At 35.7% G+C, this 26,353-nt stretch overlaps 1 protein-coding gene across 2 annotated transcripts; it reads right to left on the bottom strand.

Annotated features, from left to right (window-relative positions):
• Positions 1–1,701: 1,701 nt before the first annotated feature.
• On the bottom strand, positions 1,702–19,440 carry LOC136803013 (X-ray radiation resistance-associated protein 1-like). 2 transcript variants are annotated; one of them, XM_067059759.1, is made up of 17 exons: positions 19,263–19,440; positions 18,845–18,954; positions 18,615–18,686; positions 17,421–17,493; positions 16,828–17,071; positions 15,952–16,077; positions 15,350–15,617; positions 14,659–14,775; positions 14,045–14,184; positions 10,766–10,935; positions 9,987–10,212; positions 9,060–9,363; positions 8,253–8,382; positions 4,404–4,573; positions 3,830–3,920; positions 3,159–3,238; positions 1,702–2,022 (listed from the first exon to the last, which is right to left on the bottom strand). In XM_067059759.1, exons 1-17 carry the CDS (start codon positions 19,381–19,383, stop codon positions 1,795–1,797), a joined length of 2,670 nt encoding a protein of 889 aa, XP_066915860.1. In that variant the 5' UTR covers positions 19,384–19,440; the 3' UTR covers positions 1,702–1,794. The 2 variants fall into 2 exon arrangements, with proteins under 2 accessions (XP_066915860.1, XP_066915861.1); XM_067059760.1 differs by having other exon boundaries at positions 4,410–4,573.
• Positions 19,441–26,353: the final 6,913 nt, after the last annotated feature.

The raw sequence follows: 26,353 nt of genomic DNA, 5'->3' as shown, positions 1-26,353 counted from the left end.
AATTTTTCAACCAAAAATACATTCAAATATAGCGCTTTTGATTCTCTAAAACAAGCAAAAAAAATTTCCATAATTGTATTTGACTATCAAAAGTTACAGGCATTCTTGTTTCCACTGCCAATTATATCTGGACAGACTTTAGTCGTCTAGCTTGCTAGACTAAAGGGGAATTTGTTTTTCATCGAATAAGAAAGCGTATAGAATAGTAGGGTGTCCTTTGCGAGAGTTCCTTGTCGACGGTACTTTTAATAATGTCGTATAATGGTGCGTATCGAATGGTTGTAAAATTAGAGAGTGTGAACTGTAGATAAAATGCAAGAGCAGAAGCGGAAAAAGAAATAACATACGAAAGTCTTAAAATTTTGAAAATGCTTCAAACAGAAATCATACTCAGAAATAACTAAACTAAAAACATAAACACTGCCTTGAATCAATTTCACTTTTAATTTCAATGGCAATGTAATTCTAGCTGCCTAGAGAATGTTTAACAATAATATTCAGGGTAATTAGAAGAGCCTTTGTTTAAAAACAAAAGATGCTATCTAATTTCAATCATATCGAATATTTGCTCAACCAAGCAGAGAAAAACTCTTTGATAGACCTGGATATCATACACCTTTTTATAAGAACAAACTATATAAGAACATAAGGCTTCGATGGTAAAAATATTAAGAAGAAGTTAAGAATACTTTAAGGCTTTACAGACTCTTAAAACATCAAATCTCTTAAGGAAATTGCACAAAAAATACTCTCAAAGTGGCGAAAAAGAACATTTTAAGAAAATTTTTAGGCTTGAAATCTAAAAAGTCAAAAACATCCGAAGGCTTCAAAAATTCTGGATGTTCTTAAAGAAAAACGTGTGTATTGACACAGAAAATGTGAAGCCGTTTTAAAAGATGATAGTTAGTGAAAGTGTAATGATAATCTCGAAGATATGCAAAAATTTAACAAAAAAGTGTTTATAGAAAGAGTACTCATAGAAAACCATATAATAAATAAACCGTATTTCTGTGTTAGAAAACATATCTTAACAATCTATTCATAAAAATCTGATCCCAAACAAAATATAAAATAAATACACATTCATTATATCGTCGCAGTAAAATAAGAGTGCTTTATGTCCAAAATCACTGTTTTGCAGAAATCGAGTTTAAAGTTTTCATTATTTGCTTGAGCCTAATGACGAAGACTTATTGTAAAATTTTCAAGTGTTTTCACTAATTCTGCCTTTTTGGTAGTTGTGTATCACATTTTTGAAAAAAAAAAATCAATGAGTGCGCCATTGAGTGTACCATAATGGCGCACATTCGTCAAAAGAAATGGACATAAGGCATTTTTCTTCTATAAATTTCACTGGAAAATGGACTTAAGTATAAATTGCTTAATAAAAGTGATGAAAACAATCCCACAATTTCAATTAAGAAACTGATAAACAAAAAGCAGGTAGGTATAATAAGTTTCTAGTCGTTTTATATCAAGAATCTATTCTTAATCTATCAATTCATAACATTTAAATTAGCTTAAGTCCACTTTATTCTAGCACATGTAAAAGTAAAAAGCCTTATGTCCAAATTTGGACAGCTTTCTCCCAAATGAGATAAAATCCAAGAAATCTAAAGTCACCATTCAAAAGAGCACAGCCTTGTGTCCCAAAAAATGTAAAAAAAAAAATTTTCAAAAAATGGACATAAGGCACTCTTATTCTACTGCGACGATATACACAATGAAATTAATCAAAAACCTTCTAAAAATAACCGATAATAATCGTTTCTGCTCAGAAAAAAATCCGAAAGTTTATCGATTTGGGGTCACTTTATCGAATCGAGTTCCACGAATTTTGACATGTGGTGTAGTTCCACGGGAAGGAGAATAGAAATCACCAATTCGAACTTTGCGCATGCGTGACATGACAAGTTCTTGAGAGTTCGGTTCGGAACGTGTCGAGCACTCTTTTAATTTTTGACGAGTTTCCGATAATGGTCGAAGCGATTTTGATCGGACATAGTCGTACCTTTTTTGAACCTAAAAGCAGACAAAAAAGTGAAACATATAAAAACAATTTGCGAAGTTTTTCAACCTTTTTAAAGGAAATATTTGGACGATATTAGAAACAATTAGTTTTTTGAACACACTTATCAAACTTTAGGGGCGCAGTCAGCTTTTTAGAAGACTGGTAACGAAAATACATGGAGAAATCTCAGTCCCCTCGAAAGTTGATCTAGGCTGCACATATCCCTTTCGACGTGTTTCGATATAGGGGATGCGTTTTTCGTATAAAATTCTCGTCCGAGAGCTACCCCCGTTTTATTGAGAAATCTTAACATTTCACTAAATTTCAATCAAAATCAAAAGTGCACCTAACTGATAAACGCACTTAGACGCTTTTAAACGCGATTTTTTGCACAAGTGAGTACCAAGCTTTATCAGCGTGGTGTGCAGATGACGATAGCAAATGAAGACATATTTCAGGTAACTTAAAGTTGACCGCGCCACTAAGAGTTGGTGTATCTAACTGGATTGGAAAAATCTCCATAATAAAATGTTCTGATTGGAAATCCAATGTATTCGAATTCATAATCATAGAAGTTTCTGGAGTGGAATTGAAATTTGTTCGATTTATAGAAATTTTGAGTTATGGAGACTAATTTATAAGGCATTGTTGAAGGACAAGAAAACTTGTTCGAGTAATAGAGGTTCGAGTCCTGGTAAATTCAGTGTATTAAGTCGATTACACGTTTATTTTTTATTAGAACCTAGTTTATAAGAACATTGAGGCTAAAATTCATCGAAAAATTAAGAACATCGTAAGAACATGCCCAGTCTCAGTTTGGAAAAAAAATGACAAGAAACTACAATTTTTTCCTCTTTTCAAGCAGTTTTAACTGAACTTAGGGATGGATTTTCTAAAATTCCAAATCTTAGTCAAAATTTTACCAATTTTAAGTGCTCTTTATTTTGCATGGTATTGTCGATATAGAGTAGTCTGAAAAATTAAGAACGCATTTAAGAACATTTTAGGCTGAAAATTGTTCAAAAAATAAGCCCATCCAGGCTCAGCCAAATTTTAGGTGTTCTAATAATAAAAAAAAAACGTGTATTCTTTTTCTCTGGGCTTTCAGTTGAAGGACTTTGAGGTATTTTGACCCCCAGCAACTTACCCTAGACATCATATGATTAGCATCGGGGAATTTCTTATGTATACCACTTTCTTTATCATCGAATTTATCCAATACGACAGCTGACGAGGAAAAGATAAAAGCAATACTCATTTTCTGTTAACATATACCCTATAGCAACCATATCAGCGTAATTATACTAATTCCCTGAGATTGGTTTCCATTTGGTAGGAAAACAAAAAGATTATACACTTGAAAGCGAATGGAAACATTATACAATAAAGAAGAGGAAAAATATGTCTGTCTTCTAAAAGGACCAACTTTTCAAAAGAGTATGTGAAGTTTCTTTGAAAACTTAACGGTTTTGAAAAATCTTTACATAGTTTCCTCCCACCCAAATTTAGGGGGTGGAGGGTCTTCAAATTCTCAGACAACCCTGTAAGGGGGAGGGGGTTCCAAAAAGCCTCAATTAATAGGGGGTTTTGCCTTTAGCGGGGGTCAAACTTTTTAAACAAATAAATGTATTATTCAAAATTTTATCCTATGGTTCACGACCTCGGTTATTAAGGGGGAGGGGGAGGGGGTGTATCTGAGAAATTTATATATAGAGGGGGTTTGGCCTTTAGAAGGGGGGGGGGGTTGAACCACCAAGGAAACTATGCTTTAACGAGAAGCTACTTATAACCCCTCATTATAACAGGAAATAAAGATACCTAGATTTTCTTGGTGTGAAGTATTTGCGTTTCGGATGACTTGTAATGCATTTTCAACTTCATTTCGATTCTTGACCGGTGAAAGGTTAGGCTATGGGTATGGAAATGTGAAATGACTTCGTTTATAATATTACAATGGAAAAGAAAATGGAGCTACCGTCATCTTGGAGAAAAGGGAGAGATCGAATCGGACCTAAAACCTTTTCGAGCGTCGGGACCTTATAATCAAAGCTTTTGAAAATAATTTAACTGGTTGAAGCTTTAAAGAAATTTAATTTTTAAGATTCTTGTTATGCTGATGACTATTTTCCTCAGATGGTTAATTTCCAGGTCGGTTTTAGAAGAAGTTAGAAACTCGTTGGAAGGAGTCTCCTCTTGAGGAGGTGAGTTGTAATAAAAGCAACAGGCCAGGTGAAGCTCCAAATCAATTTATGTAAAACATATCCGAATTCAGTAGTTTTCGCTCACTCGTTCACCAAATATAGTTTTAAAACGGTATAAAGCTCTCAAAAAGGTCATGACGTCATATAGAACTAAATTTTGAATTTAGAAAACAAACACAAAAGTCACTAACTTTTACCAGGGCATTATTATTTTGTTTCTTTTTATGATTATGATGTCCACTCTTGAAGACGAGTTCGTTTCGAAGCACATGACGTAATGCAGCAACTGAACCTTGCACGGAATCAGGGATGACAAGATCTGCAAGGTCTTCATCATTCAACTCCAACAAAGAATCGTAATCTAAATATGTAAAAAAAAAAGAGAGTCGGTCGGTCGGCGAAAAAATAAAAATGAAAGTAGAATTTCATAAAATCTCCTGAAAGGGCAGCAAAAAATACTACATCTTGAAAAAAATCCGAAATAGAAAACAAAAAGACACAAAAAGGTAAGGTACATCACCATAACCATCCATCATGACGTCCACGAGGAATAGAAATACTCAAAATCCGCTTTGCAGTCCTTCATCCTGTGCTGACGACCAAAACAAAGAAAGTCTAGACGGGAGAAGAACTGCACGACCGCACGCAAATACGAGTGTCAAAATTGTGTGCAAGTAAATAAAGATCTTTTGGCCCTCTCCCCTCAACCTGGACCTCAACCATCCTGCGAACGGCCGCCGAGCTTGCAAAATTGAATGAGACTATTAAAGAAAACGAAAAGACGATTAAGAAATTTAAGTCTAATGAACAATACCTTCTTGAGATTATTGAATCTCAAAAAAAAGAACTCACTAGTCTTGAGAAGAGATTGTCTAATGACCCGGCGTTTCATACTATCGAATATGTAGAGAGTAAACTGGAAAAGAAACTAGAAACCTTTCGAACGGAAATCTTATCATCATTGAAAGAGGAATGTAAAAAATCGTATGCCGCAGTCACTTCTGTCCAAGTGCCTAATGACAATATCAAGACCTCCGTTAAAGAGGTCCACGAGGAGGAGGCAGCAGAAGGAAGGGATAAGATCAGAAGATCAAAGAACATCATCATCCATGGTGTTGAGGATCCAACGACAGAGGATGCTACCAAAAAAGATGAGGCATGGGTGAAAACACTCATCGAAAAACTCCATGTTAAAGCTAACATCAAGTATATCTCAAGAATTGGCAAATCAGTAGACGGGAAAAAGCGTCCCCTCATTGTTACTCTGAACAGTGAGGAAGAGAAAATGAATGTTTTTGGAAATTTCCCAGCGTTAAAAGGAATCGATACCTATAAGGGGAAGAGCATTTGCGAAGATCTTACTCTAGCTATAAGAAAAAAGTACAAAGAGGCGGCAGAAGATGCTAAGGCACGAAATCAAACCGAAAAAGATGGAGTCTGGAGAGTGTGGGGTTTTGCAAAAAACGGGTTCGGTGTAAAGAAGATAAACGCCAAAGATCGGTAATAAACCAAACACGAAAAAAAAACGTAAAAAAGAAGAAATACGAACAAACTAACGAACGAAAAAACCTTAACATACTTAGTCTAGTAAGCTAGACGACTAATTCAGACATAGTAGAAATGACGCAAAAAGTAATAGAGGGAACAATTTTAGTCGTCTAGAAACCTTTGTGCACTAACTCCAAACTAAAAAAAAGTGTCAACATTTCAATTAAATTTTTTTCCCGATTAAAAAAAATCTTGAAAAAAAAAAAAATGTGTGGATTTGTGTGTTAAAAGTTTTTCATTTTGAATGCAGACCAACTAACTAAAATAAAAAAAAGAGAACTAGATGCTACTAGATGAAGTGATTTCAAAAGAACAACCCGATATCATTGCAATTTGTGAAGTAAAACCGAAACACTCGAAAAAAGAACGTCTCATACAAGACTACCACATTGAAGGCTACTCCGAACCCTACGAAACAAATGCCTTTAATAATGTTGGACGTGGAATCATCGTTTTTAACACATAAATCGATCAAAAATGTAGTCGAAGTGACACCCAATAGTGAATTTCAGGAGGTATGCTTGCTGGAAATCAAACTCAAAGGAGCGGATTCTTTGCTTTTCGGATGTATGTATCGAAGTCCAACCAACACGCCAACATCAGCAAAAAACAATACAGCACTTAATATTCTTCTGAACGAAATAGCAATGAATAAGAAATACAGTCATAAGTGTATCGTCGGAGACTTCAACTATAAAGATATCAATTGGGAAAACTGGTCAACTCCTCACGACGACACGAAGGAAGACGAACAATTTCTTGAAGCGTTAAGAGACTCTTTTACCAACACGTCGATGAACCAACGAGAGCTAGAGGTACCAATACGCCATCACTTATTGACTTGATTCTGACAAATGAAGAAAGCCAGGTTAGCGACATCTCCTATCTTTCACCACTTCATAAAAGTGATCACTGAGTGTTCTATCATTTACGTTCGAATGTTACCTTGAAACAGAATGCTTTAATGAAAACTATAACTACAATAAGGCAAATTTTGAAGTAATGAAAGGACATCTTGAGAACTCTGACTGGGGGTTACAGGTTTCCATCAAAAAGCAGGAAATGCAAACGTAAATGATTGCTGGAAGATGTTGCGAGATAAATTATTCAAGCTTATGAATCGGTACGATCCTCGTACGAAGGGAAAACATGCTTACGGAAAAAAGGGAAGTTTTGCAATCGATCAAGATCTGTGTCCTAGAACATGTCGATCAAGAGAAGGATCTCGCAGTGATTATTGATAGTGAATTGAATTTCGAAGAGCACATCTACACCAAGATCAAGAAGGCTAACTCGATCGTTGGATTGATTAACAGAAGCTTCGGCTACCTTTCTCCCGAGATGCATTTGTGAGACCTCACCTTGAGTACGCGCAAGCTGTTTGGTCTCCACGGCTGATCAAACACTTGAAAGTGTCCAACGTAGGACCACAAGACTTGTCGGTGGTTATAGAAACCATTCATATGAAGAACGTTTACAAGTCATGAACCTACCCAGCCTCAAGATCTGGCGTAAAACCGGGGATATGGTGGAAGTATAAAAACATGTTAATGTCTATGATAAATCTTCCCTATGTCAGAAACTCGTTCTTCGTAATCGACCTCAACGTAAGCACAATCTCGAATTAAAGAGGAATTTCGCTGAAGACGGCATTAGAGAATACCAAACGAATTCACTTTACTATAGGAGGATTGATACTTGGAACGGTTTGGCAACCAATGTTGTAAATGCACCGTCCGTAGGGGAATTCAAACTAGAATTGGCAAACGAATGGAATGATAAGATCTATAAATTGTAAAGATGTAAGATCGTTTCATAGAGGTCAATAGACCTGAGAAATACACTTCTATAAATAAAAAATAAAATTCTCAAAACCTTGGAAAAGCTAGCAAAATTTTGAAGTCTATAAAGAAATGAAAACAAAAATGTACTACTGAAATAAATTTTATTTTGATTTTGATTTTGGGAATTTCAGGGTCGGTCGGACCCGTAAAACAACCAATCAAATTGGTCTCGCCTTGAAATTTTAAGTTGTGTGTACTTTCTTTTGGCATAACTTGGGAAGTGTCCGGAAAGGTGAATTCGTTCGAGTTATTGAGGATTCGAGTGGTTTATAAATCAGCAGGTTCTACTATTGTTTATACTTAAAAAATTTTACAGCCCTTCAAAGTGGGTCCATTTTGGCCATTTTTGGCCATTTTTAGCCTACTAAAATTTTTGGTCCAATAGGAAAAATCTTAATTTTTCATCTTCATTTTCGAAATTTTGAAGCCTTAAAACGATCCACTAAGATGTCAATTTTTTGAAAAAGACCTTGGTAAAGAAAATTTTTTTATAGGCATTCGCTACAGTTTCCACCAAATTATTCAAAACATTTAAAAAAAAAAACTTTTCTCAGACTCATGTCCAGTGAAACGTTTTAAGCTTCGATGCTGAAATATAGTCCACAGTCAAATAAACCGTATGATGTATCGTGGTATGTAAAATCTTACCTGTGAGCTCCACTAAACCTAACTCATCATCCAGCTTGTTCGTATGGTCATTTTCTTCTTCTTCATAGTCTTTCGGCGCATCCAGAATTTCTTGTTCTGCGTCATGTGAGGACACACCTTCTTCGTCAATCTGAAAAATGAATTTAGTTCTTTTTAGTACATTTGTAAGAAAAATTAGGATTATGTGTCCAGATTTCAATGCAAATATATTCTTTTGTATTATCATTATAGAAATTAGAAAAGTTAGAAAGTTAGAAAGATCAAGCTGATGCAGACGAATTGGGCCCTATCCCCGGATGGGACAAGCTGGAGTTTTTACAAGCTCTTATTTGATTTGGTTGGTCGTTAAGATGTAATAAAAGAATCTTATTACTTTTTCTAAAGAACGCGTCATCTCTATCACTTCAAATTACCAATTAGTGAAGTCTTATAAAAACTCCAGCTCATCCCCCCGGATAGTTGCCTATAATAGAATAATTATATAATAGAGTAATTCTAGGACAAGGAAATCATAGCGCTTACAACAGACACCGTTGATCCCGTGCTCACGACGGAACAGTGTCATGTCGGCGACATCACTCAAACGAGCGGGGGAGAGCGATTGCTCTTGAGAGGACTTACACACTACCCCAAATACAATGTCTGGCAAAGTTCCCCACATTCACAATAGCTCTTTAACTAACTAAACTGAAGCCACCAGAAAATAAACTTAATTCATATTTGATGAAATATCCATATTCTTTATTCTTTGAACTTTAAACTTTTGGATCTTCTTACATTTTAGAATCAAAATAACTTAAAGCTAACCTGTGTTAAGAAAAACGTGTCGTCGCTGTCTTGTTTGGCAACGCCCTCTCCGCCCTTCTCTTCATCATTTACAACATTTGAAGATGCGGGGACGTTTTCGTTTTCATTTTCATGACGCCCTTGGCCGCCACCAACGCCATCAGTAATAGATTTATTTTCTATAGCTTGTTGTATCATGTTTTCGATAGCGGCCATATCGTTTCGTTTGATGGGAATATATTTGTCTTCTACTCTGTGCGCCTTGGTGGTCAACGCCATAACGGGCGCCACGGGAATTTGACGAGGTATTGGTCTTGGTTCGTCCCTGTAAGAGACAAAATAGGGCTAAATGAGCCATTTTCCTTAATTAACCAACACACATTAGTCCGCAGATCACGCAGCAACTCCATACGACTAGATCCAGTCCTTTTTGTTTGGAGGAAAACTCATGTCAAAAGTCAAGTGACCGAGATTTGGAGATTGACATTTTTAAATAAATGTCGAGATTTTTCTTAATTTGGGGTGTGTTTACGCGTTTGAAGCAAAAAATATTTGAAAACTTGAAGATACGATGGCATTTAATGGGCTAAAGAAGAAAATGACCCGTTTTAAGGCCTGCAATAGCAGGAATTTTGAGAATGCATGAAATATTTCACATTTGCCGAGAACGTAATTTAGGGGATTTCGAAAAGAACATTACATCAGAACAAACTATATAAGAGCATCAGGCTTCGACGGCCAAAATGTTAAGAACAAGTTAAGAAAATTTTAAGGGCTTTGTGGACTTTAAAACACCCGAATTCTTAGAAAAATTGGCAAATACACTCACAAAATGGTGAAATTAAGAACATGTTAAGAAAATTTTTAGGCTTGAGACTCAAAAAGTTAAGAACATCCGAAGGCTTCAAAAATTTTGGATGTTCTTATAAAAAAACGTGTAGGTCATACCTGACAATATTGATTCCACACATGACTTTAAGATGGTGATGTAGCACGTGGGGAATTCCCTTACTAGAACGTGTTAGGGGATTCCCCCATAGTTTGAGTTCGTGGAGTAAGGGCCATGAGGTGACTGCTAGCAAAGATTCTTCTTCACTGATATGATTATATGAAAGATCGAGAGATGTCAAACAAGCGAATGGTATCTTCAGCTCTTCGCCCAGTAAATCTTTAGCTGAAAAAAGAAAAATAATTTTAAATAAGAAAAGGATACTTTGCTTGCCATTTTCAAGATAGTCCAGAGCATTATATATATACCATAATTTTTGACAAGAATAAATCCATGACAAAGATAGAAGAGAATAATGTCTTTTGGTGTAAGAATCATTTTTGGTACAAAATGTATTTTTTGATTTCAAATATATATGATTATCGTTTCTATATAATTCTTGTCCCGAAATTTGAAGCCTCTAGAGGGTGACCCGTTCTGTATACATTAGCTCTCTAACATACAATACACCTTTTCGACCGTAGCCGCCAATTGCAACGCGGGAATTTTTTTGTCCGTTTTACCACCTTAAAACCGTCCCAGTCTAAAAACATTAGAAAAAAGACCGCGCGACTACGGTCAAAAAGGTGTATTGGGAGATCTGTTCTAAAAATTGAAAAGTCTTTTTTAGCTATGAAAAAAATGACAAATATTTGTGAATTTTTCACGGATTGGCTGTTTCTATATACTGAAAATAATCTTTGCTCAAATTAAAAGAAAAATTAGAAAAATTTCAAACCTGAATGTTCATCAGAGATGAATGGATCTTGTATGATGACGTCATCCCCATTCGGATCGTCATTCAATGAAGGTGTTCCTGGAATGACGCGGTCTACATGCACCATATCGCTAGCCTTGACGCGTTTTGTTGTTGTGGGCGTGGTTAAAATCGCATCTGGTGAATTCAGTCTGTATTTTTAAAACAAACGTTAAGAAATACACCGTTTAGTAGTGTCGAATGCGCACGCGTCCAAACAATTTTCCATTGTTTTGATTTTAGCGACCGCTCTTTCCCGTAAAAAAAAACGGTAGGTAAAATTCCGGTTCTCGTAAGGAAACCTAGCAGAGAAATGGTAGGTAAAGAACTCCTTTTAATCATAACTTCTTCTTAATGAATTTTTGTGAAATTTTCAGGAGAGATCCATAAATTTACCATTGATATCATGTTCAAATATCTAAATCATTCTCTTTAAAGGAAAGAAAAAATTTGAAAATGTTTACATTCCTCTAACCTTCTACAGTACCAAAGTGCGCATTTGTACCTACCGTTTTTACGGTGGAACACGGTGGAGATATCGAGACTCCTAAACGGTGGTGTATTCTTTACCCTCAAAAAAACGATGGCATTTTCATAGACTAGGAAATGACTTCTTCTACTAGGGAACAGAATGCGGTGAAACGTGCTTACTTATAAAAAGGTTGAATTACCGCAGATGATTGGTTTCGAAAATCACTAGTTATCGTATTCGGTGATGACAGTAAGCCTACGCTGGCGTAAACGGACAGCAAACATGGTTTACTAGTCTATCATTATCAGAGAATAAAGATTTTTCTTTATTCAAAAAATAGTTTTTCAAATTTGCGCATGTGGCTGGATAGCCCGGAAAGCTGGCGAAGAAAATCCGTTCGCTGAATCCAATCATTTTGATTTTTTGATGGCGATGGCTTCAGTGACGGATTTTGTTGCCACCAGAGAACTAACATAGTTTGTCGTATATTTTGATTGGCTCAGAGAAAGCAATTATTTTACGCGCAATGACTTTTGGGAATTCTCTGTATCACGTTAAAAGACAAAGAGATATTTTAGAGATAAAAACATTTTTTCAACAAAAAGTTCATAATTGTGACACTTCATAAGCATAACGTTATGAAAAGGGGGTGTGTAGGTGTAAATCTAGGGATCTTTTTTATTTAAATTCTGGTTCCCACACCATTTAGAATTTAAGTCATTTTTGAAGAGCTGGTTTGACTGACGTAGATCAAAATATTCAAATTTATTTGACGTCAAATATTTTTTCTTTTTCTTTAAAAGTTTTCTTTTATGAAGTTGATCTTCCTATTTTGTGTTAACTATCGTTCGAGAGTGTCACAAAAACTTTTGCGGAAAAATGGTTGCTTTTAGCAAACCTAATACCCCTGTTGAAATGAATAAACTAAGTGAAAATGTCTTTAAGACATGTTTAAATGTATCTGCTGTGAAAAAGTGTAGCAGAAAACGCAAATCTGTTGGTTTGCGATCCGATCTCGATTTGCGAGATGAATTCAAAAAGTTGGTTGGTTCAGACAATCCTTTGGCGATTGCTTCAGAGTTGGAGGACACCTTCATCAAAAAGAAAATCAAGAAGGATGTTGAACTAGCATCATCAAAGAGCAAAAGTATCAAAGATTATCATCGCGAGATGAAAATAATGCTGAAAAAAGCTATCCAGACTCAAGCTTTCACTAAGGCTCGAACAGTGAAAAAAGCTTTAAGACGAAAACCTGCGAAGCATGTTGAAAGCATTCTTGAATCTGAAAAACAAGAAGATCCACATTCTCTTGGTGAAATCCAAAATTCAAACCTTGCGGACAGACCTGGTTCTAATCATCATACAGCAGACTATGCATCGTCAACTATGCCACAAGGATTTAATGAACTTATTGGAATGTTCTCCAAATTAGAAATCTCACCAATCAACTCCGCTAACGCTGGCAAAAAGAATGGCTTCTTGTTCGTCAAAACAAACATTGTCAGCAAGACATTCGCCAAAGCTGCTGGCAATTCACACAATGTCAACATTGATGTGATTACCAAAGGAATTAAAAGAGCCTCATTATCTACAGATGCTGACGATGCAGAAAATGCTGACAACTTTGAACAAGTCAAAAACAACAACAACGATGACGACGAGTTTGAGCAAGTCAGCAAACGTCAGCGCCGTCAGCAATCCTAAATTCGTAGATTTTTTATTGAAAGCTTAAATATATACCACCACATACTTTCAAATTTTTCGCCTGTTTCTAAATTTTTTCAATTTATCTTATTTTTTTCCTCTTGATTTTGATATCGTTTTCATCGGTCAAACCTAGTTTTAACGCTCGAAATAATAGGCCGTGGCCAGTGGATGGTTCAAAAATAAAGAAAAAATTCAAAATGTCTGTGACCAAGCTTTGGTAATTGATTTTGGTCAATTTGAGGGTGCTGATTCGGAATTTGAATGTTACCAAGCTTGAAAACACGCAGTTTTTGCGTAATCTGCGATTTTTTGCGTTTCCAGGCAAAATTGCAAGGCTTGAAATATCATGATTTTTGGGGGGTCTTCAAATTAAAAAAAAACCTATACCACGTGATAGAGCTCTTCAAACTGAGCAAAGTCCCAACAGGGAATTTCCCCACACTTTACATAATTTATTCAAAATTAAACACCTTTTTGACCATCGCAAATTACGCAAAAACTGCGGGTTTTCACGCTTGGTAACATCATTCAAATTCCGAATCAACACACTCAAATTGACCAAAATCAATTATAAAAGTTTGGTCACGGACATTTTGAAAAAAAGTGAAACGTTTTGGTGGCACTGGCCATGGCCTAAATAGCGGAACGTTTATCTTTTCACATCACATAACGGGTGTATGGCGCTATGGTATAGTAGTCATTGACCTTGGTTGCTGAACAGGCGACTGAGGTTCAATTCCCACTCGCAGCGGTTCACTTGAACCTTCGCCCGGGTCAACCCATACCATGTGAGGGGAATGGGGTAGTCAGTTCAAGGTGCTGACGGGGCGCTAATTGAAGGCATCTATATTTGCGAAAATGGGCCTCAAAAACATTTTTTGAACAAAAAGTTCCTAATTGTGACACTTCATTTAAGCCTAATGTTATAAGTAAGGGGGTGTGTAGGTGTAATCTGGCTTTCTCGCCAACAGTATAACAGAAAAGAGATAGAGCCAGTCTGAGGCGTTTGAACGTTTCTTTATTTGGTTTAAAAGACATAGTAAGCAAATAACAAACAGAATAAAACTAAAAACGAAGCTCACCTGAAATTCAATTCTTGTGCAAAATCAAGATTCAAGAGTTCATTGGTTTCTTCAACGTCTTTATTGGAGCTTATTGCACTGATTACATCTTCCAAACCATCCAATAAGCCAGCAGCTGCATCTTGCTCACTTGATTCCCCCTGAAAAAAGACATTGTCATGCAAAAAAGTTTGCAGCGATTCCGATCTTCCTAATATTCCTAACTCTAAAGAAGGGTGTCGGAATTAGATGAGGGATGTCGATAATAGACAAACTTATGGCAAGTTTGTGATCGTAGTCGAAGAATACCCGAACGCTCCCATTCCTTAGTTGTCAACCCGAAGGTAGACTTACTCTTGACTTCTTTTTTCGCGGGAAGAAATTTTCACGGACTTTCATTTCGCGATGGGAGAATTTTTTGTTTACAACTATGGCCTATTTTGCCCTAAAAAAGACCAATTTTAGAGAGGATTTTATAAATCCTGAAAATATTCGTGTTTTTGGAATTTAATTTCGCGGATTTGTCAAAAAACTTAAGGTAGCTTCTGAATAATATGGCATCTAGTAACATTTTGAAATTGGGCTGGGTGGAATGCTTTAATATTAAAATAATAAAATTCAAAAAGACTCTTCACTTGGTTTCCAGTCTCCTCCTGCTCTTCTTCGCGTGTGCTCTCCATACCGCTGACCTCCTCGTTATCTCCATTTTTTTCGATGGTTGTGTTCATCTCGTCATGTGGTGTGTCTCCTGTCTACAAATAAAAAATTATCATTAAAGGGCTTTGCCATGTTTTTGGTAGGCTAGCGAATGAAAAATTAACTCTAGATTCTAGGCCGGCGAATTCTTAGCAAGTGCAGTGTGTTGACTAGCGTAAATATGTACTAAGGCGGCGAACCAAACTTTTCGAACGACGAATAATTGTATTTTTTTCGTGCCTTGGACCGGCGGAATTGGCCGTTCGCCGGGCCTAAATAAGACCCCTGTTAATAGTTAAAAATTTTTCATGTGTTTCATGCGGAGCCTCCTTTTTTTAAGAATAATTTATAAGAATATTCATGACAAAATTGGCAAAAAATTAAAAATATTCCAAGAATTTCACCATCATGGAAATCGGCCACTGATCCTATGATTAAACCCACAACCTTGCACACCGTAGCCGGATGCCCTACCACTGCACTACGATCGCTAGATAGTACTGTATAAGAATCCCACTCGTTTATAATAAATCCCCTTAGGAGTTATACGCTAGCACTTGGACGTCCTAAAAAAGAGGGTCAGTTTTTCTCTTGAATTTTAAGAAAGTTTCTGAAGAAGAAGATGCTCACATTTAAGCGTTCACTTTTCAAACTATTATCTGGTGTCCCTTTACCAGCCATATCACTGCCACAAGAACACTTTGAATTCTTGGAATTACGCCCACTCCCGTCACCAGAGATTGGCAGATGAGGAGTGTTCTCATCTCTAACGCCCAAGCTGTAATTTGAGCGCCCTTCTTCCGCCAGTGTAGACATACTGAAGTGACGATGTGCAGCCATTAAGCGGAGATGAGGAACGCCCGAGATTTTGTTGCATGATAAATTGAGAATCCGTAACCTGAAAAAAAAAACAATTTGAAAACTTTTCATGGCTATTTAAGGTGTAATCATAAAAATATCAAACCCTACGGCAACCGATTCTAAGACGAGACTCTTGCAATACTTTCTTAAACCTTCAAAGAGAGCGCGAGTCTTAAAAAAGGTGCACTGTGTAAGTGCGGAAGAAATAAAAAGAACAATTTTTTTTGCACTGTTCTTGCATATTTTGATTGTCTGCACATTTTAAAAAAAAATATTGTAGAAATTTAAATAATAAAACCATTCAATCTTTCATCTAACACTTTATGGACTTAATTAATTCACACATAATCAATTCACAAACAGCAACTAACCTTCTCAAGCCAGCAAGACTTGCAAACGTTGAAATATCAGTCAAATTATTCTCCGATAAATCCAACGAGATTAGTTTCGGGAAACGAGTTTTCTCTTCGGCACGTTGTCGTTTTTCTTCGGCATCGCTAGAAGCGGAAATTTAGACTTTAGATATTTTTGTGTAAAGAGGGGATGAGAACCTTGAAGATGATGATAGATGAATTATTCATAAATCTGACAGTGAAAAGAGTTTCACACACTTTTTTTATGAAGAGAAATTTTCTAGCAGAATGAGCCTCATCAACTTTTTAAACTAAATTCTACAAAGATTAAGAATGATCTTGCACGAGGGGAAGAGATTTTAGCGTCGCTTAGTCTTCAAACAAGGGTCTTTTGGGTACGCATGCTGTAAGTAAAAAAAACACTCCATCCCAGTCCATCCAAAAACTGCAGGCAGACAGTATGAGACTACCGCATTAGAAGAGACAGCTCCTTCTAGAACCACTCAAAACAGAACTGGGTGTTCTCTGCAAAAAGAAGCCAGTCATCACCATCATTCATATCATAGAAAATTAATCGATGGCAATGGGCTATTCCAGAAATAATCTGTTCCCCTATAATGATGAGGTGGGCCGTCCAGGGTGATCTGGAAAATAAAAAATCCAGGTCTGTTTGGTTTTTGAGTGTGAAATTCCAGGGTGGTCAGTAAAAGGAGGTCGAAAATCCAGGATGGTCCAAAAAATGAGAAAAATAAATCCAAATAGGGTCCTGAAAAATTGAAAAATCTAGGGGCACCTTTCCCAAAAAAGACCTCCTCAACAAAGGGGTGTACATATTTTTTTCTGGAACAGATCTACTACATTTTTTATATGAAAGAGTATGAAGATTGTAAAAACCTTTGTGAAACTTGATATCCTCTAGCAAGTTGTGGTGGTAAACTCTTTAAATTACATCCTCTCAGAAGTAACTCTTGAACATTACGTAATCGACCCAAGTTGAGCATTGCATCATGGGATAGATTATTGTAGGATAAATCCAGTCTTTTAAGTTGGACGAAGTCAGTGTTCTTGGCTTTGATGTGTTTGATATTGTTGACTTGTAAATCTAAATTCTCCAGACTTGGGAATGTCTTGAACGATTCTAAAATATCATCATAAAGGCAACAACGTTTTTACAATGTTCATTTAACGTTCAAAACATCCATAGAACGTTACATGAGCGATGAAGCAACGAAATGTTAATGTAGAGAGAGAAAACATTAAAGACCATTGAAGAGCATCGTAAAATGTCTCTCCTCTACCGTTAGCTTACACAGAATTTTCTTTTTTCAATTCTGAAGAAAGCACAATTTTCTCTTCCTCTCGCGCACCGCGCGTGCACAAAGTTAGGGAATTATTTTGTTAATTCTGCTTTGCTGGCATTAGAGGAGCCCCTTTTTTCTATGTAGAACATCTTTAAAATATTTAGTTTAATAAATGAAGGTATATACCTAAGGATAATTGATTGTCACTTGCATCAATGTGAACAATGTTTTTAAATAGTTTGAAATCTTCATTATTCACCTGAAACAATAAAAAACATTCATATAAAATTCAAATCTGAAATATTCGCCAAAACCTATTTGTTCCGAATCAACTTTCTAAACGGAGGGCTCATTGACCCTTCCCAAAGATCACTTATCAAAAGGAGAGGAGGGTGGGTGGGACAAAGGATTAATCCATCTGTCTGGACTTTGTCGGGATACAAAATGTAATCATATCAATAATTTTTTCCTTTAAAGGGGAATTAACGTTTCAAATTTGTCAACAAACAAATGACAGATTCAAATAGAGCTCATTGAGACGATTTCAGATATATATGGTTTATAGGGCTTTACTCTTCTACATCCGGAATAAGAGTTGTTTGAAAATTCCCTTGTGTTGCTATGGATACGAAAAATCTGACGTAGGGTGCGAACTGTGTTTCTCTTTTTTATAAGGGAAGAGTGGTGAATGATGATTTAAAATGCAGTTTTTGAGTTTCTTTTTACCGTTAGAGAATTTACTGCACCTTTGGATACTAACTACATTCTCTAGTTTTATGTCTTGAACGTTTTGCTATAATTACTCTAAAAAAGATCCTTCTAACGTTTTATATCTCTTTTACAACCAAATAGAGTGTAACAGTGAGAATCGTTTGAGCACACTTACGTACAAATACACGAGGGGAGTTTCTCCATTGTGAGTCAAAATTGTGAGAAATTAAAGATTAAATAACTCAATGAATAAAAGACATTTTGAAGTGGTTCTTTTTTTGTTCGATCACATTTTTCTTCCTCTTTAATGTTTTGAAAAAAAAATTCAGGGTTAATTCCAAACGTTAATTCCCCTTTAAAACTTGGTTTAGGAATCCCTAAAATAATCACCCAGTTACCTGACTAATGCCTATTCGCTTTTTAAGTATGCACTCAGTTTTGCTATCATGTTGAAACCACTCTTTAGGGAATTTCTATAAGAGCGCTGAAACCGTTTCCACATTGCAACAAAAAAGAGTGCACACTTAAAGCAGATAGACTTTAGAACCAGTAATTCTTCCACCAAAAATCTTAAAAGTGAATGGTATCTTGGGTGCCCAAGCAGAACCACCAGTTAGGTCCAATAATGAGTAAATTCAACTCAAATAAGTAATTGAGAAATAAGCTTACTGAAACTAAATTCTTTCCACTGATGTTTAGTATACAAATATCTTCAGGCTTGTCTACATAACAATCATTGACCTGAAAACAAAAGCAAATTTCTGAGTGAAAAATAGTACTTTATGATCCAGTAAAATACTCAATTTTATGAACACAATGACTTCAGACATATTAGGTGTAGAAATTCAGAAAACATGTCACATATCATAAATTGAAAAGTGTTATGTTCTGTTACTTACCAAAAAGAATCCAGTCAACTTTTTATTAATCTTTTCTTTGTATTGCGGTGTGAATTTGCGCTTCAATTCATTTTGTTTGGCTGCTTGGTATTCTACCAGCCAAGCTCCACCTAAATGATGAATAATGAAAAACTTTACTGAATAAAGATTTTTTTAATTTTCTTGGAAAGCCTCTAGAAATTCTAGAATTTTAGGAATATGATAACAATCTGTAGGGGGGCAGAGAGGTTCATAATATAAATAGCTGGTTTAGTCATGATAATAAAAAATGTTGATCAGGTTGAAGTCGCACAGGTTAAAGGCTTTTAAAAAGGAGAAAAAAAGGAGAGGATAGTTTGATACAAAAGATGACGCAATACTTAGTGTGTGTGAAGATTTCTTTGGATCTCATTTGTTGATTCTAACAATAATCACTCACCATCATTGGTGAATCTTGGATTTCGAACAGGGAAACATTGATACGTGTAGCGAGAATCTGCAGGTGGCAGATTCAAAACATCACCCACTTCGTCAGAGGTTGCATAAAACTTTGATTGCATTCTCTCATGATTTTACCAGCAACTTTCACATTATTATTGAGTTGTTTTTAAGCTTTCCTGCATAATAAATAATTGAAATGTTCTAAATAACTTCACACAGGATGATGGTACATAAAGATCAAGTATACCTAAAGAAATTACTGTGAAACAAATTTTTGCGGAATTTAATTTTGCAGCTTTTTTGACAAACGCGCGAAATTAAATCCTGCAAAGCACGAATATTCTCAGAACATTTCTTTTTAGGGCAAAATTGGTCACATTGTAAACAAAAAATTCCCCCAACAGCTAAATTAAATTCCGCGAAACTTCCCAATTTTGAGCTGTGAACCGCAAAATTAAATTCCTCGAAAATTTCTTCCCTTTAAAGGTAGTTTATTATTTTAGCTAACTTTTCAATCTATATTATAAAAATCAACAAGATTCAGAAAAAATGAAACTAAAAACTTCGCTAGTTAGTAGTAGAATTAAAAGATGACGATATCTTATTTTTTAATAGGCTTTGTATTAAAAAGGCTATATACTCTTATTTTCCTATTTTACCTGTCTGCATCTTGTTTACTTTGAAAGAACTTATACTAAGACATATTTTTAGTACAGTTAGAAATAACATTACAAATATTTATAATAACATCTTTTTAACATTTATTTCATGAGTACCTAACTTTTCAGGGGTCTCTCAACAATGAAAAATGCCACCATTTCCTAAGAAAAAATTATGCTTTCTTTGTTTCACAATTATCAATTAATAAGAAACTACTCACTCCTTAAAAAACTTTGGTATAGGACAATTGTGTACCTAATTGATTAATCCTAATGGATTAATTTTCGCGTGTACTAATTTTCGCGAGACGAGAATTTAAAGATTTTGCGTGGATTAAATTTTGCGAATCAAGGGTCTTTAAAATTTTTGCGTGAATTAAATTTCACGAAAATGGCCTTCTTTATTTTTTAATTTCGCGACTATATAAATTGTAACTAGAAAAGAAATGTTTGTTTTTTGATCGAACAAAGGCAGACAAAGACACTCAAAAGCTTTCAAAAAACTTCAAAGAAAGTACTTTTAGGAGGTTACATAATTGAAATGAAGAGTTGAACTCATAATATAATAATTTGATTTCTTTCCTTGATTTCATGATTGTAAAAATAATTTTGCGTGGACTAATTTTCGCGAATCAAAGGCCTTCAAAATTTTTGCGTGGACTAATTTTCGCGAAAATGGCCAAAATTCGCAAACGTTGCATAAAATTAATCCGCGCGAAAATTTATCCACTTAAGGTAGTATCACACAGCTTGAAACTATGCTCTTCTTTGTCTACCCCGTTGAAATTTTCTATATATATATCCCAAATATTTCAAACTGATGTAAAATCATTTTTATAAAGAATCTGCACATAGAGGTCATTTGATGTTAGAAAAAAACCTAAATTAACATCTACTGTAAATGTCTTTGTTGCCGAGGAAATTGTAACGCCCATAGTAAGACATCAATATTCACTCAGTATAATACAACCTCTTATTACAATCAGTCATGGAATTCCTTACACCTTTTCAATATTACACTCGCTGCAGTCTTACTTGAATTCTAAATATTTTGGTTTTGCTAGCAATTTGCAAGTGTCTTAGCAACATGGCATGCATATCTTTATATAGCAATGTGGAGGTGGGTAGAAAAATCCAAACAATTCGGAAGAAATACCAATCATTGTACATTCAGAACTAAAAATTATACCTCAACTCCTTGATTATTTGTTAATTGTTCCTTGGATTATAACTACATAGCATATCCTGAAAAAACCTTCTCCCGCTTCAGTAACTTTGTGTCTTCTTTGCAGTCCAGCTTTTTGTATAAAAAATTCCCGTATTGAACAAAAGAAAATGGTCAAAGATCAAAGAAATTTACAGTTAACTTCAATTGCAATTGATAGCAAGTTGTGGGTAAAGTTTGTAAGTATGAATGATGACGGCTTTCATAACCTTGGTAATACCATTTTCAACTTTCCCCCAACTTGCCTTTTTCGAAAATGAAGAAGAAATTCATGCCATCAAAATGGAGCGCATCATGATGACACCTGCACATCAAATTTTAATCCCTAGTAATTTTTTCATTATATTGGGGTGGTGGGCTGTTTGGTGGGGCGGGCGCTCTATAATTCTCCAATCAACATTGGTCTGTTTCGAAGGAGAACAAAAGAATCAAAAAGATTTAATTTCATTAATTGGGTGACAAAATTATGTAAATCCATATGCAACTTTTGGTTAGTCGAAACTTTGGGTAAAGCTGGGAGTAAACCATCAAACATTATTCTTCAAACATATTGTGGTGTTTCATGTTTGAATTAGATGTTTGACGCTTTGCGGAGTCGAAAATCGTATCTTTTCAACAAAAAAATTCCAAAATATGTTTGAAACAATGTTTGAAAAAGTTCATAATTTTTTCAAAAGTTCATAATTTTTTCAAACATTCAACTGTTATCGCAGGGTTTCTCTACAAGGAAGACATTGCATTGCTAATCATCAGCAGACATTGAATGTGACTTTGAACGACCCTGTTGACGCACTGGACTTTACATTACGAACACGGAACACGCAAAGTTCGAAGTCGGTTGAGGATACTTATTTTTAACACCGGACTTGGGTCCGGTGCGTCCGGTGCGCATTATTTGAAACACACGTGTCCGGTGTCCAGAAGTTAAAACAAGTGACACTTTTATGGACCTACCTGGTTATGCATTTAACACATATATAATTGATATCTACATAAGCGTGACCATTAAACAATCATTCAGAACACAAATAGTGACGATCTATTAAAATTAGTTGTTTGTTTCTTATAAAAAAACACGTTTAGAAACCAAAATTTCATGCTCTTGAAATATTCTTTCATATTCAAGAGTTCGAGAGCAAAAAAACATATCTCATCAAAAAATTCAGTGATTTTAAGAACATTGATGTATGCTTATTAATAGTGATTCTTATAGATAAACATGCGTTTTTTGAGCCAACAAAATTTTTTTGCAAAAATCTGTTTGAACCATCTTTTACCTATGATGGTACCTTACTTTCCTGCAAAAAATCAGAAAAAATTAATGATCGCAAAACACATTTTTTAGCCGTTTTTTGGCCCAAATTTGCATAAAAATTATTTTCCAAAAATCGGGCTCCGTCACATTCGAGGGTTTATAGTTATGCATCTTTGTGCAAAAAATCAGAAAAAACTAACGAACCAATCATGAGAAAAGCTAATAACTAACGAACGAACGGACGAAGGTTAATTTATAGGACCTCCACCGGGGTAGGTCCAAAAATTAACACCAGGCTAACACCGGAAAAAAGGTTTCCAGTGTGGCTAGGGGTACCCAGAGTGGTCCTAAATCCAACAGCCCTGCCTAAAATCCACAGAATGTCGTGACTTCAAAATTAATAACAAACAGACAAAAAAAAAGAAGAAGCCACACAGCGCAAAACTGATTCAACAAGACGGTTCAAAATGTTTGACGAAGCATCGTTTACGGTCTGCTCCCTGCTTAACTCTCGGTTATCGCCTAAATATCAAAATAAATCTTGGGGGGATGAGCGCAGCCTAATCAGGCATCACACCAGACTGATCGAACTCCATCGAACGATTAAAGTTCGATTAAAAAAAATTAATCGAACCTAATCGAACACTCACAATTTTTGAAGCAATCAATAGCAGTTCGATTAGTTCGGTCAGTAAAAACTTTGATTAGTTCGATGATATTAAATCCTCATATCTTCCCTCGTCGCTTGCAAAAACTTTATCCTGGCACGCCATTTCGACAGTTCCCGGACTTTTAACAGCTTAACGTTTATTGTACCAGGATATTTGTCTATCCGTTGAGGTTGCCAAGTCAAAGATCTCTGAAAGCATCTCAGTAAAAATTGAAGCTTTTCAGAAGCCTGTCATCATAACTTCAGTGTATCGTCCAACCGATAAAAACCAAAAGTATCTAGACAATCTTGTTAAGGACATAAAAAACACTATCAACAAACACAAAGCAAATCCTCATTGGATTGGTGGTGATATGAACTTACCAGATATTGACTGGTCAACCAATAGCATTAAAAGTCACCAATACCCAAAACCTCTAAACAAATCATTTCTGGATATGATGATTGACACTAATATTGAACAACTTGTTGACTTTCCAACCAGAAAGAAAAATACCCTTGAATTGCTTTTGACAAACAACCCATCCTTCATTTCATCTATGAAAGACACTGCTGGTCTTAGTGACCATGATCGAATAGTTATTGCTGACATCATCTGTCACCCACGATGCAGCCGTCCAGTAAAAAGAACTGTCCATCTATGGAATCGTGCCAATATTCCTGATATAAAAAACTCTGTTAAATCTGACGTTACAAATTTTTGTCACAAACATAATGAGGACACTTCCAGTAAATGATCTTTGGAATGATTTTGTCAACCTCACCGAATCTGCCATGTCAAAAGTACCATCCAAAGATACCTCAACACGATATCATGTCCCATGGATCAACAGAGATTGTAAACGCACATCTCGTTGTCAAACACGGGCATATAGAAAAGCTAAACGGACAAACAATGAAGACGACTGGATAAGGTTTCGCTCATTGCGTTCTAAAAACAAGAAAGCCTGCCAAAAAGCATTATAACTCTTACGTCAATGAAACTTTTATGTCTGATGATCCTAAACGTTTTTATAAATACATTAAAAGTAAACGCCAAGACAGTTTTGGAGTATCCACTCTAAAAATCAATGACCAAGTTATCATTGATGATGCAAAAAAGGCAGAAGTTCTAAACAACCAATATTGCAGCGTTTTCTCAGAACCAGATGGTAAAACCCCTCCTATCCTTAATAGAGTAGATGATCAAATGAAAGATTTTATGATATCAACGAATGGAATCGCAAAGCTAATCAAATCCTTGAAACCTTCAAAAGCTACAGGACCGGACGGTATCAAAGCTAAATTCTCGATCGAATTTGTTGATGAAATCTCACCAGCCATTAAACTAATCTTCGATGCTTCCCTGAAACAGTCAATAGTTCCAACAGCCTGGAAACATGCCCTTATTGCTCCTGCCTACAAAGGAGGTGGCATGTGTAGAAGCAACCCCGAAAGCTATAGACCTATATCACTAACATCAATCGTATGTAAATTGCTTGAACATATTCTATACAGCAAAATGATGACTCACCTATCAGATCACAAAGTTCTATCTGAACTTCAACATGGATTTCGAGAAAAGAGATCGTGTGAAACCCAGCTTCTCCTTTCTACCAATGACTTTGCAAAGGAGTTAAACCAGGGAGGCCAAATGGACTCAATCCTCCTCGATTTCAGTAAAGCGTTCGACAAGGTAGACCACGATAAGCTATGCCATAAACTCTCCATTATGGAATCAGAGGTAAATATCTTTCATGGATTGAGTCTTTCCTTACCACTCGATCCCAACAAGTCTTAATCAACGGCAAATCATCTTCGTCAGCACCAGTGAAATCAACTGTACCTCAAGGAACGGTTTTGGGTGCCTTATTATTTCTGGTGTACATCAACGATTTACCTCTGTGTGAAATCCAAAGTCCGTCTCTTTGCAGATGACGCTTATCTTTACCGACCAATAGCTCACGGTCTGACCCTAGTATTCTCCAGAGTGACTTGGACAGTCTCCAAACGGGGGAACAGTTGTGGAGCATGGAATTCCACCCAAATAAATGCAAGCTCCTACGGATAACGAATAAGATTAAACCTATATTATCAGATTATACCATCCATAATGAAAAGCTCGAATCAGTTGATAGCGCGAAATACCTTGGAGTCATTCTCAACAAAAAACTGAAATGGGATACTCATGTTAATATGGTATGCAAGAAAGGTTCACAAACCCGCAACTTTCTACAACGAAATTTAAGAGGTTGCTCCAGAGCTATCAAGGCAAAGGCGTATAAGACGTATGTAAACCCGATTCTGAATTACGCTTCCACTGTATGGAACCCTGTTGGTGAGGGTAATCAACACTTGAGAGACAAGCTTGAAATGGTCCAACGAAAATCAGCTCGTTTCGTGCATGCGAATTGGAACCGATACTCAAGCCCATCAGCTATGCTTAAAGAACTAGAGTGGAAAACTCTAGAGGAGCAGCATAAGGTTCGTAATTTGATAATGATGCACAAAATCATCCATAAATCTGTCGCCATCCCAGAATCATTCCTACCAAGTAGAGCGAAATAAATCAACTGTATCCGTTTCCAACAAGTACATGGTCGCATTCTGGCCTACAGAAACTCATTTGTACCTTTCACTGTTAATCTTTGGAATGATTTAAAACCTGAATTTACAAATATTATTGAACTATCGTCCTTCAAATCAAAAGTTGAAAATTCTGGCTAAACCAACGTAATTTTAATCTATATATACATTTTTGCATAAAATCAAACATTTAACTTTCACAAACACAATATTTAAATATTTATATCAATTTTTACCCAATTAATTTAATTTATATAATTATTCTCAGCATCTTTGTGCCTTAGTCTCAGCCTAATTCTAGTCTTCTTGAGCACCTTTGATAATAACTTCTAGCTATTTCAACTTAGCCTGCTTGAGTCTCTAATTTTTATGCATCAGTACTTTACACTAGTCTAGGACATGTTCATAAAATAAGGCAAGCTCTGTGACATTCAAAAAATAGGAAAAATTGGTCTTATGTTGATAAAACCTTCAAAATAGCCTCTACATCAATAAAATTTTTTGGCTAAAAAGGTAACAAAGGTCCAAAGGCACTAGAATTGAAAGATTTTGGATTTGTAGGTTATTTTGCCAAAAACGGCTAAAAATGTAACATTTTCATTATAAATGACCTAAATTTTTATTTCAGGTGAAAAAAATTAGAGCAAGGCTTGGAAATGAAACTTTAGTATGTTAACTTCCCGCTGTTGTTATTCGCGGAAATTGCACATCGTTA

This window comes from Clytia hemisphaerica, unplaced genomic scaffold (genome assembly GCF_902728285.1).
Source record: "Clytia hemisphaerica strain Z4C2 unplaced genomic scaffold, Clytia hemisphaerica genome assembly, whole genome shotgun sequence".
In the NCBI taxonomy this organism is placed as follows: Eukaryota; Metazoa; Cnidaria; class Hydrozoa; order Leptothecata; family Clytiidae; genus Clytia; species Clytia hemisphaerica.
Note: the sequence above shows the minus strand (reverse complement) of the source record. Positions and strands in the feature narration are given on the sequence as shown.